This window comes from Apodemus sylvaticus, chromosome 8, assembly GCF_947179515.1.
Source record: "Apodemus sylvaticus chromosome 8, mApoSyl1.1, whole genome shotgun sequence".
In the NCBI taxonomy this organism is placed as follows: Eukaryota; Metazoa; Chordata; class Mammalia; order Rodentia; family Muridae; genus Apodemus; species Apodemus sylvaticus.
In genome coordinates, this window is record NC_067479.1 from 97,737,007 (window position 1) to 97,752,804 (window position 15,798).

General features: G+C 49.4%; 1 protein-coding gene across 1 annotated transcript; it reads right to left on the minus strand.

The window, feature by feature from the left end:
- Positions 1–5,698: 5,698 nt before the first annotated feature.
- On the minus strand, positions 5,699–15,244 carry Znf488 (zinc finger protein 488). The gene is made up of 2 exons (XM_052190666.1): positions 15,159–15,244; positions 5,699–8,318 (listed from the first exon to the last, which is right to left on the minus strand). The coding sequence occupies exons 1-2, from the start codon at positions 15,175–15,177 to the stop codon at positions 7,201–7,203; spliced, it is 1,137 nt and encodes a 378-aa protein (XP_052046626.1). The 5' UTR covers positions 15,178–15,244; the 3' UTR covers positions 5,699–7,200.
- Between the last annotated feature and the right edge of the window lie 554 nt (positions 15,245–15,798).

The window sequence follows — 15,798 nt, forward strand, 5'->3', positions numbered from 1 at the left end:
ATTGAACCACAGACATAAGGCACACGCAACAGTTTTGTTTTTTTTTTTTTTCCTAGTAGTCATCTTTTCAGAAAGCAAAAGAAAGAAATGCTTGATGCCTGTAGCACTTTCCAATGTCACAGCTCCTCTTTAACTTAGGATACAGTTATCTGCAAGTTCACCCTTAGCAGTTCACAACATCCACGTAATATCTGAACAAGGCTGTGCTAGAGTAGAAATCTCCCTAATCAAACCGCCCATCAGAGTCCCTCTGTTTAATGTATATCTATTCTATATGCACAGTCCTCTTGTGAATATTCAGAGATAGCAATGGTGGCACGTGGCCTGTCTCTGTGTGGTCTTTCAAATGCAGTATGCCGTTTGGGGTTACGGAACATCTCTGTGTTTCTGGTACTCAGTGGGGGTCTTCAGCCCACAGCTTCTGAGGTTAGGAGCCTGTCCTCAAGCGTCCCATCCTCCACACAGCCCTGTGGTCATGTCTCTGCTCCTCGAGCCTTGTCATGAGCTACGCAGCTCGGTGTGCAGCCACCACATGTGAATGGCAGGGAATAGGACACAAGTCTACATCGCCCTCCGCCCGCCATCCACGGACCTTATCTGAGGGAGGAGCTCCAGGGCCCAGAGATGGTGGTGAGAACGGGACCCCTGGCTGGTGCCCTGGAATTCACACAGCTTGCTCCCACTCCTTTGTAAACTAACTTAAAGATAATCTGTTTTTTAAAGAAGAGTCCTGCACCTGTATTGTCGAACCTTGGCATCTGGAAAAGCTAAGCTATAACTGCCCAGGGCCTGATAAAGTGGCAAAGCTCTCCAAAGAGGACACAGTTCCTACGTCCAAGACTCCCAGTACACTCACCAAAACTCCAGGGTGTCTATGGGGCGCCCTCCAAGTGACCCTATCTAGACTCCATGCAGTCCAGAACAAGATACCATTGCAGGGCTTGTCGTGCTATGTTCAAGTAAAATCATAGGTGGGGGATTTGGTGATAACCGGTGTGATAGGGTCCTTATCTTCTCTTTATAAGATAAATGTGTGGCTGCTCTACAGGGCTTAAGCACTTAAGTTCCAGGAAGCCCCTTGCCTCCCCTCTCCCCTCACCTCTCTCCTTTCCCCTCCCCTCTCCCCGGCTCCTGTCCTCCACTCCTCTCCCCTGCTTCTTTCATGTGTGTGTGCGTGTGTGTATGTGTGTGTGTGTGTGTGTTATAACATAAATTAAATCCTTACTAGTAATAGACTTCTAAGTAGTTTTCCTACCTTTCTTTTTTAATACTTTGCTCTTTTCCTGGGTCCTCATAATAAGCACATAGCACTGTTTGCAGATGCAGCAGTTACTATCCTAAAATCCACAATTGCACGTGTAATCGCAGCATCAGTGGTTGCTCTGGGAGTCCCTTTCTCCCCTTGTCTGACACTTCTGGCATTTGTGGATGGAGAACTGAGTTTAAGGCCTAGGACCGAGAGCTTAGGGGACAGCAGAAGGCAGAGACCCGATCCTGTGGGTGTTCAACAGGGAGGACGGTCAAGGCTCTCGCATGAGCCATTGTCACCATCCTTAGCCTGGGATGCCACACACCCAGTGTGGGTTAAAGGTGGGGTCCTGTGTCCTCTTGGGGCTTGTGCCGGGAAGGCTGGATGTGGGAAGTTTTAACCCCACACTGGCGCCAGGCAGGAGTAGCATTATGAGAAGCTGCAGATCCCGCTCCCGAGGGGGCACAGTCCGAAGTCCCCAGGGACTGCCAGAGCCAGCTCGGGGGTCCCCAGGCCTGCAGAGAGGCCAGGGCCATCTGGTTCTCAGACTCTTGGGCACCCAGATGCAGCTAGGAGCCGTAGAAGGGCTGAGAATGGAGTGGGGGCAGAGAGCTGGATCTAGCCCGAGGCCGAAGGGGAAAAGAGGGGAGCTCTGGCTGGATCAAGCAGGGACGAGAGTCCTTGGTTCATCAGGCAGGCAGCTTGCTTGGTGGAGACCATGGCTGGAAATGCTGAGTGAGAGGCCTCCTGTGGGAGACTCGACACAGCTCTTTAGATGAAGGCCTGTCCCATTGCTTTCCACAGCGGATCCAGATGAATTGTCAGCCCATGGTTTTAAAGCATTTATTGTCCTAGCAGAGAGGTGTGATGAATAAAACTGTACCCCAGTTCTCAGGGTGGGCCTGAGGTTAAATACCTTTTGCAGGGAGGAGTGTCTGGGAAGGGGATTTTATTGGCTAAGCTTCCTGGTCTTTCGGTACCTCATTAAAAATGGAGATCTGTCTTGAGGCTACAGTGATCTGTGGTCACATCCTCTACCTGTGGAGGGACTTGGGGCTGTTGCTCTTACTTGACTGATGGCCACAGACCTATGGAGAGCTGCTGCTTCGTGTCAGGGGCCTGGTGTCCAGGACTGTGGCAAAACGCCTACCCTTCTTGCAGGGACACCTGTGGCGTCATCAGGGTTTCAAACCTAGCTCAACCAGAAACGAGGCTGCCTTGCAGGGTCCCACAACCAGCTTGCTCTTCCTTAGGCCACCTGAGGGTGCGCTCTGTGGAGGTTCGCTCCCATCTGAGCTGCCTATGGGAGAGAGATCCCAAGAAGCAGTGATCCTAGCTCTAGAGCCAGCCTGCCTGAGTGGGAAGATCAGTCCAGCCTCCTCCTACTGGTGTGACTCCAGGGAATACACTTCACTCTCTGGGCCTTGGTTTCCTCAAGTGCTTAGTAAGGGAAGTAGACATTATGTCCATGAAAAAAAAAATCACAGTTAATCAGAAGTCCAACCAACATGAGTGATCATTATATTTTTTACCTCAAAACTAATGTCTTAGAAGCCCAACTCCCTGGTAGGGGGGAATATTCCACATTAATTGGTTAGAGAAACCCTAGGTAAAGACTCAGTCTGGAGCAAGTGACCAGAGAGTCTAGGCATCAGCATCTGGCCAGATGCCGAGTGGGCGGAGTCAGACTGAGCAGCATCCCCAGGAGACAGCTCCAGGTATGACTTCAGCCCTGGTCCTGACGAAACCAGCTATTTTTTCTCCCAAGAATCCAGCCAGATCCCTCATGCTGCTCTTCCGAGACTGGGCACAATCCAGGCTCCTCCCAGAAACCCCTTCCTGCCTCCATCAGCCAGACTGTTTCCTGTCATTGAACAGTGCAGCCTGGAGCCACTGGTGAGGGAGAGGCGGGGCCTGAACCCAAAGCTCTCTGCCCGAAGATCCCAATGTTCCCACTGCACAGTGAATAACATCTCCTGGGGCTTCAGCCTGGGCCTGGGAAGGGAAATTAAGCTTGAAAGAAATTAATGTTCTCTATATAGCAAAACAAGTCAGGCTTCCTGCATGTGAGCTTCTGACAGGACCTGCTTGGAGACAAGACTAGAATAAAAGACAAAAGGAAGCAACACACACAGACACACAGACACAGAGAGACATATACATACACAGACACGCAGACACACACAGAGACATATAGACACACAGAGAGACACACATGCACAGACACATACACACAAACACACACACACACACACACACACACACAGAGGTGTCCATGTCTCGGCTTGCTACCACCACACTCTATGGACCCACCTGACCCAAGGCAGCTCCTGCCCCCAACTTAGCATCTTGGACTCACCCATATGTTACTTGCAGACACCTGAGATACCACTTTTCTTGCCCGGGCCCCTCTGCCACACCAGCATCAGAATCCAGTGAGTTGATATTTAATAACTCCACTATTGGCAGCATCTATCATTTCCCCCTTGGATAGCGGCCCCCGTGTGGCGCCTGCACACTTGCTCCAGCCTTTTGCCTCGTCTGTGGGCTCTAAGTGACTGTAGGATCGTCACTGAAAATTGTGAAAAACAATGTCGATGTGTGAAATCTGTCTGGATAAATAGCTGTCTGGAAAATTGCCTCTAGGGGGCGCCATCCCTTACCTAGGGGATGAAAGGAAGCCATGGCTGGAGTTGGGCTTCTCACACTTTCAATCCTGAGAAGCAGTTCTTGTCCAGAGGCGTGACTGAGGTGATGAGGGCCAGGCCTGGCTTCTGGCCAGTGCAACAGTTAGAAGCCTGTGAGAGCCAGAGGCACCGATGGTTTCTTCACCCTCACATGAACAAGTCCATGCCATGCTGCCCAAGTCACCCACATTGCAGTAAAGGAAGCCAGTCATGCCAACCCCAATCCTGGTCCAGGAAACACTCCTCCACATCACCACAGGAAGGCACCTATCTGCCTGCCTGTGTGTAAACAGGAGCTGAGTTACTTACCGAATCCCGGGCCTTCTGCACTCCCTTGTAGTCTGTATCCCAGTCCTGCTCTGAGGAGACTTTCCCCAGGCGACCCTCCCAAGCTCGTGACAAGACCTGCCGCCAAGGTGTGTGGCCATCCACGTCTGTGCCCTGGCTCCTTCATCTGCAGTTGTTTTTCTAGTCATACATCATTTACATTTAGGATCAAGACCCAGGAATCTGTAACAAGTTCAGAACTAGGACCTGGCATTGAAATGGGTTTTAATTGTTTCCAAGATAACGATAATAATATAATGAAGAAAAGAGTCTAAATTTAGCACTTAGAGTACGCGGGGTAGGAGTTGTTGGTAAAGGCCTCATCTAGTAAGTTGATCTGAACTCAGAATGTTTTCTTTCTGCCTCATTTTCAAATTCTTTTTTCTTTTGCGTAATTCTGGAGATTGAGCCTTGGGTCTCAGGTATGCCAGGCAATCAACCTACTACTGTCCCTGAGGACTTCTTAGATGCCTTCATTTTCCCAAGAATTATTTTTATTTTTATTTCTGTGTGTGGAGTGATTGAGGCACATGTGTGCAGGCGCCTCCTGAGGCCACAAGAGGGCGTCAGACTCCCTGGAACTGGAGCTGGAGCTGATGAGTTGCGGCCAACCTGACCTGTGTGCTGGTAACCCAACGTGGGTGCCCTGGAAGATCAGCAGGCACTGCTAACCACTGAGCCATTTCTACACCCCTAGAAGCCGTAACTGTGTGCAGTTGGCTGCCCGGCCAGTCAGGCTGCTATAGCACAATACCGTAGACCGGGTGGCTTATAAACAGCAGGAATTTATTGCTCGCAGTTCTGGATCATAAAGGGGTCATGTGTCTTTCATGAGGGCCATTTTCTAGTTCAGAGATGGCTCTTGTGAGCCTTGTCATCAGAGAGAAGGCGGGGAGCTGGCCCTCTGAAACCCATAAAGCGTTAATCCCAATCTCCCAAAGGCACACTTAGAATTTTCACATGAATTTTGAGAAATGCAAATATCCTTTTTGTTGTTGTTGTTTATGAAAGAGATAACCTGGGAAGTCATGGTTTAAAGTGGCTTCTCTCCAGGAGGCGTGAGGGGCATGAGGGAGGAAGACATGAGAGGGAGAGGGACTTCCGGAGCTCACGTGGGAGCCCAGCATGCTTATTCTGAGGGACTGTGTCACTAACAATTTCTAAGTTACAGGCTCTCAAACATCTTTGAACTTGTAAAACTGGCTGCAAAGAAACTTGTGTCAACATCCATTCTAAGCATCTTCTGTATGTTATGACAGTACCATTCCCCTTGGAACGAGACGGAATAGAAATCACGGGCCAATGCATGTGCCCGAGGTAACAGCGGACATGCTTCTGACAGATGCCACCTCCTGTAACCCAAAGCCAACTCACAAGTTGGCAGGAGCAAAGCCAGAGTCAGGCAGATTGTTCATTTATTAACTGATGTGTTTATTCTTTCTTTCAGCAGATACCTGTTGAGTGCCTACTGTATGTCGGTATTGTTCTAGATGGAAATACGTCAAAGCTCTCTTTCATTCTAGTGAGGAGAGCCACAGTGAACAGGATAAATCGCTATGCTATTTAGTATACAGGGTGGAGGAAAGTGCCCAAGAGAAGAGTGGTGTGTGTGTGTGTGTGTGTGTGTGTGTGTGTGTGTGTAAGCACATGCAAATGAATGAGCATGTGTACTTCTTGTAAAGTAGCAAGGTTAAGTTGAAATTGAACTTAAGGAGAGCAACCTCTAAGTTCCAAATCTTGCGTCACTCAGTACGCTCCACGGCCATGCTAAGACAACGTGCAGCGGCTGGACAAGACATAAGCTCAGATCCGGAGCTTCGTGGGATTTTTGTTCTTCCACCGACGCTCCTGACTAAATGGCGTTGGGAAAGTCGTTAACCTTTCCAAGTTTAAATTCGCCTGCAGTAGGATGGATGAGAATTCCCTGTCTCTGTCCTACAGAGGACAGGGTGTGAAGCACCTCCAGGGGACCTCGTTCCGAGTACCCTCCGGCTGCTTTTCCCTGTCCTACTCAGAGCCACAGAGAAGGATGACACCTGGAGATCATCCAGAATAAGTGGCGTGTGTCCGGTTTCTCTCTTCTCACACGTTCTCAGTGTGAAGACCCGGAGAACTGGGGGACTGCATTCCGAGCCCCCACCTCTTTGTTAGGGTTTCAGGCAGGCCACTTTCCCTCTAGGCCACTTTAGACCTGCATTTACATTGGCCCAGGGAAACCTAGGTTCGTGACCAATTTTACGGGTATTTTGCACTCTGGGCTTCACTATATCCAGCACAGTGACCCAGCAGCAGAAGGGCCTAGACTTAAAGGACCCATGCCACGTGCACCAAGCCATCCCCAGCCTTGCTGCAGAGAAACACAATGTTTGCTCACCCCACCCACCCTGAGATTTCACAAGTAACGCAGCCGGCTAGTGCAAGCAGTGACTATGAAATCCATATGCTTAGTGTTCACACTCGACCGGGAAATGAGCAGGTCATCAACCAAACTTCTTCCTCAGCACTCTGATGACATCCTGCTAACACACTGTTTTCAAAACAAGAAAAGTGAGTGTCGGTAAGGTAAAGGAACCTGACCGAGGTCAGGGCTCACAAGTGAAAACCCGAACGGCTTCGCAGCAAAGGCCCAGATGTCACACTCATGTGCTTCCTTGCAGAGTACCGGGGACAGAGCCAGGAGCAGCCCTGTTCCCTGAGCCATGGGTTCCACTATCCCACGTGTGAAGCTCATCATTTTAATGCATGGCCTTCCACATTGTGCATTAAACACATCACAAAGGCTGGGGCATCTGACAAATTATAACTGAGCAGTTCATGTCTGAGAAGCAAAAGGAACAACCTTGAAGATGTCTACGACAACCTTCTCAGCACAGGCCGGGAGTCACCCGTGCCTCACCACCGTGCACTGGATTCTACTGTTTTCTCCGTAGCCACCTGCTAACTATGTGAAGTCATATGCCTGGACAGGTGGTGGCGCTCCCGGAAGTACTCGTGGCAAACGGGGCAAGTGAGCACTTCCTCTCTTCGTTTCTTAGAATGTGGATCAGGGCCCACATGCTCCCTTTTGTGATGAGACCGCATGTGGAAGACCAGGTCAGCTGTCAGGCGAAAGGCCAGGTTGCACTTCGCACACCAGTTCTGAGTAGACACGCCCAGGGAGGAGAGTGTGGGTGGCAAAAGAGCCCGAGAGGCTGTGGCAGGAGAGGCTGAGGATGTGGGCGCTTGCACCTGGGTGTGCTCCAGCCACGGTGTGGGAGTCCCCTGGATAGCATTGCAGAGTACAATGTTCTGTGACAGCGTGTGCAATTTCCAGAAGTCACCCATGAACTTGAAAGTTGACAGGTGAGCCCAATACGGGATGTCCACAGCAGTGATGAGTCCTGAGAGCTCCCATGAGCCCTCTGTACTCCCCCCAGCCAGAAGCACAGGGGTGCGCTTAGGTTTCTCTGCTGGGCGCTTGGCTGGCTTGCTGAAAGCACTCTTCTGTTCACCCCGGACTGCACCTGGCCATGCTGAGCACACTGTGCCATCACCCGAGGCTCTGAGGAGACTCAAAGGCAGCTGCTGAGTGCCAAGCTGTCCTTCTGGGTTCTCCGACTTCCTCATCTGGGCCTGGATGTCCCCTGGCCTCTCCTGGAGACATGACAACTCTGTGAAGGGATTCTGCCTCTGCCCTGTGCATGCCTTGCGGGCCAGAGGCCTGTCCAGTCGAGGCTTGTTTGGTGCTCCTGACACTTCAGTAGAGGCCACATCTTGCCCACCCTTTCCTGCAGCAGTAGCAGAGTCCACAAGGCTCAATTTCTTGAGCATCCCTGGCTGGGTCTGCTTGGGTCCCATGAGCGTCCATCTCTTCTCAACGGAAGGCCTCAGAGAAGCGACTTTGCCCTCAGCCATGTGATCAGCAGGCTCTGATAGGCTAAGCATGGTGGATGTCCCAGCAGCCATTAGTCTACAGGGCTTTGAGGTTCCAAAGGACTGGTCCCTCCACCAGGAGGAGCTATGAGACAGGAACGTCCCCAGTGAATCCTGGACTGGATGCGCTGGACCACTGGTCTCTGCAGGAAAGGAAAATAACAAACAGTGAGGCAGACACTGGTCATTCAGTGTCCCACACAGGGTGACACCAAGCAAGCCCCATTTTCTCTAGCCTTACTTCAATGTTTGTGATGGTGGGACCTATCTTGCCCCATAACCTAATAAGTCCCTTCTCTGCTGTGTTGGCCAAAGCAGATGTTTGTTACTTGTACCCGAAGTGCAGTAGCTGTTCTAGAGGTGACAGCTCCACCCAGTTCTGAGAGCTGTTGCCTCCAGGACTTTATCAGGGAGAATGTCAACACAACACACACTCACATGTGCACACGTGTGAGCAAACACACATACAGAGGCTTCCACCTAGTGCCATGCCTGAGTGGGTCAGCACTAGGCTGCCACTACCGTATGGGCAGTGTCAACAGCGCCACCTGCCAGCTTGACTGCTCTGGCAATCCTAGTGTTTTCACCCTGGCTGAGGACAGGTTTCCCTGCTGCTTGGCATGCTGATTGTGATTCTTGTTGTCATACACTTCAGGTATGGAGGGACAGGAGCTTCTATAGGCACAAGTGTCCAGAGGGCTGGAGGAACACTTGGCAGGGTGGATGTGGGCTGTGGGGCTGTTATATCACCCTGAGGCACAGTCCACTCTCCACCTGGCCTTGTTTCTTTCTCAAGTCTCTCTGGTCTCCGCTCAGCAGACCCACTCACTCTTGACTCATTCCACAACTACCCACCCGTCCCTCCTCTACCCATGTCAACTGTCTACTTGGGCCAAGCCCCTGAGCATCTGCATGTGAACTGGCTGCTGACCACGCCCTGGAGGTGCTATGGTCTAGAAGAAACAACATTCTGTGAGGAAAGCAGAGAAGAAAAGCTCTCTGAGGTGGGGCGAGCAGGTCTTGAACACTGCCCAATCTCCATTGGCCCAGCCATGTGGCTCTAAATCTAAGAAACAGAACCTAGCCCTCACCTTGCAGAATACTGGCAGAACCACCGAGATGACTGGACCTGCGTTCTACAGTTTTCATCCCTGGAAATGCTCACCAAGAGCCGGAACGGCCCAGAAGTGGCCAGGCTCCTGGCTCACTGGTACTCCGGGCCTTGTTGGGCACCCGCCTCGTCTCCCTGCCTTCTGCCTCCCTGTGCAGGGAGCACACAGCACGTGCGCGTGCACACACACACACCCCTTTCTTTCAGGGAGACAAAAATTGAACTAGCATCAGCTTTTTGAGGGAGTTAAAACACAAAAGTTGCCCAGAGTGCAGGAAAAGGAGGGCCCAATGCACTATCCTCTGACAAAAGCTTTTGCACAGTAGCTATGGCAAAAATAAATAAAATCAAGCGCAGTCCCCTGCTGTGTGATTGTGGGTCCCCATGTCCCTCATCATGCTGTGTGCTGCCAGGACAAACTGGATCACCTCAACATCCTTTCTAAACAGCAGCTTCAGACACCTCGTTCTCCAGGAAGTTGCAGAGGGGACAGCAGCCACACAGGAAGACCGAGCAAAGGAACCCAGGTCTCTACCTGCAAAACGGGCTTAGAACATCTCCACAGTCCAGCCCTGATTGCCCATCTGTAACTGGCTGGGATAAAATACTCCCCCTTTCTCAAATAATAGAATGTCTGTTTGAATCCCTACTGCTATGTTTCTATTCCATGAGCTCGCACAGACATATGTATACATTCACATGGGCACATTCATACACATGCGCGTGCGCACACACATACACACACACACACACACACACACGTGCACATGTGTTCACGGGCACAGGCATGGATGCGCACATGTATGCATACACACATATACACATACTAAACATATACACAAATACACATACACTTTCACACAAACACATTCATACATGGGAATTTACACCCACATACACATACATGTGCAAACATATACTCATACACAATATACCAACACTCCCACAGTACACTAAACATTCACATTTTCTGCCTCTCCCTCTCATCTCAGATACTTCTCCAAAGTCAGCTGAATGCAGTGTAATACCCATCTTGCATTGAACCTGCCTTGAAATTCTCTGAGTTCACAGTACTTGTCCCACCTCTGCCAAGATCCTGTGGCCCACGCAGCATTTTCAACCAGAAACCAGAACTTTCTGTGGCACGCAAGCAGACATGGCCACCCTCTTCTCAGGGACATGCATGGCAGAAATCTGCTCACCGAGCTGCTTCATGATATAAAGTCATGATAATCTACTGTCTCCGTGCATACAGGCCACCGAGTCCATGCGTTTGACTCACGTAAGTGTCAGGAACTATGAGGTGCATCGTGTCTCTCCACCCAACGACATTTATTGTCAACCTGTGCCCATTCCATTTTGCTCAACCTCGCAGGGCATCCCTGCTTTGACGCCCTTGTGGATCTGGAGAGTGCCAGGTACTAAGTCAGACATCCTGTCCAAGCCCACGCCCCGTCAATGACATTATCACAGTCCTTAAAGGGGGAGAAGAGAAAGAAAAAGAGAGGAACTGAATAAACAATAAGGAGAAACGGAACAAATGCAAACTAGTAGCTAAGTAGAGGAAGACATGAGGGGAGCCTTATGCATACATGTGAGACTTCCGTATGTGTGTTTACACGAGAGTGTGCATGTATTAGCATCTACACGAGATACACAAGAGTATTAGCATGTGCATTTGCTGTGTATGATTTGTGTGAACGTGTGGTTGTGTGCACATGGCTAGCCATAGGCTTTGCTTGGGATTAATCCTGTAAGCGATGGCACAGGATTCCCTATAAACCCCCCTCAGGCCCTGCTCCCACTTCTATCCTCCATGAAAACTGCTCAATGGTAGCCCCTCAAAATGGAATCTAGTGTGAGTCTGTTAAAACTTGGTCCTGCAGAATCCTCGCTGCCTCCATGTGCTTGCCTCTCCTGAATGGACTCCTGACCCTTCCTTGCCCAAGGTCACAGTCAGACACCTAAGTGTCATCCATCTCCAGCAACATCTATATCTCCTTTAACCCCATGCCTCTCAGATGGCCACCACACCCGTGGGAGCTCATCTCCAAGTCTTTCCACATCCCAGACGCAGAAGTCTGACCTCACACAGTGCTCCGCACTTCTCCCTTCTCACCTGCGCCTCCGCCACCCTATGCACCTGTGGATCACTCTGTCCAGCTGTTATCTGGACAGAGTGGAGCTGCCCCTCCCCCTTTCTCCTCCCACAGACTCCAGCTGCCCTAGGCAGTGATGGATCTATGCAGTCCTTGTTCCTTGCTCCAAACCTCCTATGAAAAGATTCTTTGTCGTCCTTGGCTGTCCTCAATAGCTTCGGTTCATCCTGGGCTCTCCGTGCTGACCGTCTACGGGTCCTCATCTCCCCGTCATTGTGTGTATTCCACTAAAGGGCTTTTCTTGTCATCCTTGGTTCTTTTCACTATGGTGTCCACAAGACAGCCTTTGAATTGCACAAGCATGGTTCAGAACCACTCCATGTTCAGATGAAACTCCAACACCCTCCCAACCGTTCTTCCAGACCTCAGACTATATGATGATCCTATGCTCCTGAGTGCTTTCTGACACCAGGATCCCCAAATCAGCAGGGTAGAAATCTTACCATGACCCATCTTTTCTGCCATTGAAGCTACCAACCAGGATGCTGCTATCAACCAACACAGCAAGGGCTATATTCTGAGAGATTAATTTTTCTCCAGTCTGATTACCCATTCTTAGGTACAAGCCACCCACTTGTCATGCTAATGTCTGAGGCTCTGGCTACATTCTCCCATGTAATCTTGCTGTCTGTGCCTTTGCAGGACATCCCAGCTTCTGTAGACTCTCACATTCAACATCAAGGGTAAAGGGACAGAAGGCCTGGACTCCAACATTCTCTGCCACTACCCACACTACCTCTATTTTTCCATCTGCAAAAGGGAACATTTGGGTACCCCACCTCACTGGGTCATCATAAATATGAGTTAGAGCGGTATCTCTGAAGTGCCGAGGAACCCAGCTGGGTACTTGATTTGTAGACAAATTGTCGTTCGCATCATAAGGGGACAGAGTCACCTCATGGTCCCCTTTCCATTTCTTGAGAACTTGCAGGAAGCAACACCCAGCCTGCTAAATGAATGAGAAAAGAGCCAGGGCATTTCTTTCCCCCTTTGTTCCACTCGTGGATCTGAGCTGCAGTCCATAAACTAGTTCTGCTCAGAGACACCATGGACCCTGCTAGATTGTCTCCTGTACGTGCTTCTCTTCCCAAGTTAAAACAAAACAAAGTGTAAATGAACAAACACAAACAGCGTGTTCAGTCTTTTGGTGTGTTGTCTAGTCTCCGGAGTCTTCCCAGAGTTTTTTGGAAGATTCCAGAATATAATCACACACTAACTATAATCATCCTCTGTATAAGGATGGTAAGCACCGGTGTTTTCCGGTGGGGCGTGCACATGTTTCTAGGCATCTCCTAGCTCTGGGATAGTGGAAAACAATGAAAACCTCAGAGCTTTCCAGGCTTTCATGGAGAAGCAGAATGAGGGCCTCCAAGCCACTCTTGGAGGTTTCCACGTCCAGCTAAGGCATTCTAGAGCTTAGTGCTAGCCCAGCCTGGCCATGTGGACCCACATCGAGGGAGATGACATGGTCACTCCTCCATCTTCAGGAATCTGCAGAAACAGAGCCAATGCCACAGAGGACAAAAGAAGTGTTTCCTAGGGGCTCTCCTCCTGGGAGCGTTCAGAGTTAGCCACGGCCAAGGATGGCCAGGACACTGGAGCTAGGAGAAGCACTCTGATAAACGTTATCAACTGGCCAACAAGTAGTGCTGTCTGGAGTGATGCTTCAGCTAGAGCGTGTGGGATTGAGCTCTAAGGATTCACATTGCAAAATATGGCTTGAGTTGCAGTCTCAGCCTCGCCACTCACTACATGCATGACCCAGGACAAGCGTTCAGGATGTTAATTCCCTTATAAATAAAACTGGAATAGTGATCTTCACTGATTGGACTAAACAGGGATCTATGTAAGATCTCAATAAAGGAAACTCTTGTTTCTAGTACTGTGAGAAAGAAAAGGCAGATGCCCTACCCTAGCCAGGGTTGCAATCAAGGATAAAATACACAGCTTATCTCCCAGGCTGTTCAACAAGGCCCTTTATATTCAAACAGTAACAGCATCTAAAGAGAGAAGGGCAGTGACATTTTTATACAGACACACACTACATAATGAAGGAAAATGACATTTAAAACATTGAAACTCAAGACTTTCCTTTGTATCCTTTTTAATGGCTTATCTGTTTTAAATGTAAGTTGCTAAGTCATGGATTTCTGAAAAAGAAATCTGCCAAACAAAGGTAAGATGTCATTCTAAATCAGTTGAAAAGCCTCCCCTTTGCCATCCCCATTACCAGTTCTGACTCCCCGGAGCCAGGGGTTGGATGACTTACAGTACAATTGAACTCTCCAATGCAGAACCCAGTCTCCCAAGTCAAAGCTCACAGCACAGGCTTACTAATATCCATAATCTTTCAGTATAGCATCAAAAATTCTTCTGCTGACCACACCACAACCCTCACTGACCAGATCCCACTTCTGCTCAGTTCTGTGTGGCTTCCTTTTCAGAATCAGTAAAAAAAAGTTAAACTGGCTTAATTATCATAAAATGGCACGATAAACTACAAGGTCAATTTAAATTGTTTCTGAGAAGTCAAAGCTGCAGACTTTAATTAGTAATTCACATCCTTGAAGACAAGCAATTTAGTGCACACTTTCTATGTTCTTTTGAATATAAAGACATATTGTAAATATCACTAAACGTGGAATTGTATCTTTGCCAAGACTAAATATTTAACAAAGCATCAAAAACTGCTTCGATCTACATGTTGTACTTGGCTCCCTGATAATTTAAGCAGACTGGCTTTCCTAGATTTCTTCTCCTTTTAAAAATGTATCTAAGGTAATCTTTGAGAGTGACATGAAATATTTTCACAATTATCCTTCTACATAATAGACAAAAACATGCATAGTCCTGGGCTCCCATTGTCTTCCTACAACCCAGCCCTGAACACCACCCCCTCTGTGCCCCAGAACCTGACAAGCGCAGCTTGCCCAGAAGCCATGCATGGTTGGAGCTGTCCCCTAAACGCTACTGCAAGGATTGGCTTTCCTGGTGTGCTGTCTGTGCCTATTAGGGAAGAAAATGATGTCAAGAAAAGAATGCACTATCCTATCAAAACCAGGCATTTTCTTTCTGCTAACTCTGAAAACTCAGATAGATACAATTTGATCATTTATGGAATTTTTTTTCCATATCAGGCATTGAGTTACATATCCAGATGTTTGTGAATATCTACTGGAGAACACATCTGGGATTGGGTCATGGTTCTTACCTTAGCACTCCGCACAAACCCTGTTGAGAATAATAGAGTATAGGGATGCATGCATGCATGGAGATATGAAATCAAGAGGTACAGCACGTGTGCACACACACACACACACACACACACACACATGCGCGCGCGAAGTCAGTCTAGGAGGGAAAAAAACAGAATTGTGTGCAATGTGAGAGGGAGCAGGAAGGAAAAAGGAGGAAGAGTTTTGTTTTGTTTTTTAAGGAAAGAGAACAGGACTGCAAGGAGGAATTGCCCATAAAAATTAAACCTACAAGGAAATAAAAGGTGAAAGGAGAGAGACAGAGGAAAAGACAAGAAAAGAAAGGCAGAAGATGAGTCCCAGACAGTGAACTGGAGAAAGATATAGGAGCTGGTGACAGAAGGAAGGGAAATCCATCAGGACCTGAGAATTCTTTCCCGGGAAGAGGCGGAGGGAAGGAGAGGCATTCCCGTCCTCTCCCAGTGAGTCTGTCCAGTAGGACCGCGGGGCGCATCTCACCTGGGCTCTCCTGCAGCATCAGCTAAGCAGGCTGAGGTACCAGCGGCTGGTCCTCCAGCGTGCTTGCGTTGTTGAACTTGGCTGCGGAGCCCGCGGGATTCCAGGCCCCGCCTCGGGGGCGGGACCTTCAGGTCCTTAGAGCGTTCCCACCCCTGGCTCCTCTGGGCGGAGGCACCAGGGACCAGAAACCCTAGCAGCTTTGCAGAGATCCATGCTCAACTCCGAGGACCCCTCCCTCCTCGCCCCAGGCTCTGAAGCTTGACAGCCAGCCAGGAGCTCTAGTCAGTCCTGCTGTGTTTGGAGGTGACTCTGATACCTTTGAGCTATTGCGCAGTGCACTCCACTCTGGGTTCTTTTTTTTTTTTTTTTAATTTGATATTTGCTTTATTTAGATTTCAAGTGTTTTCCCCTTTCCTCATTTCCCCTCTGAAAACCCCCTATCCCTTCCCCCCTCCCCCAACTCACCAACCCACCCACTCGCACTTCCCCATCCTGGCATTCCCCTACACTGGAGCATCGAACCTTTACAGAGCCAATGGCCTCTCCTCCTTAGTGTCTGAAAAGGCCATCCTCTGCTACATATGTAGCTGGAGCCTTGGGTCCCCACATGTGTACTCTTTGGCTGCTGGTTAGACGCCAG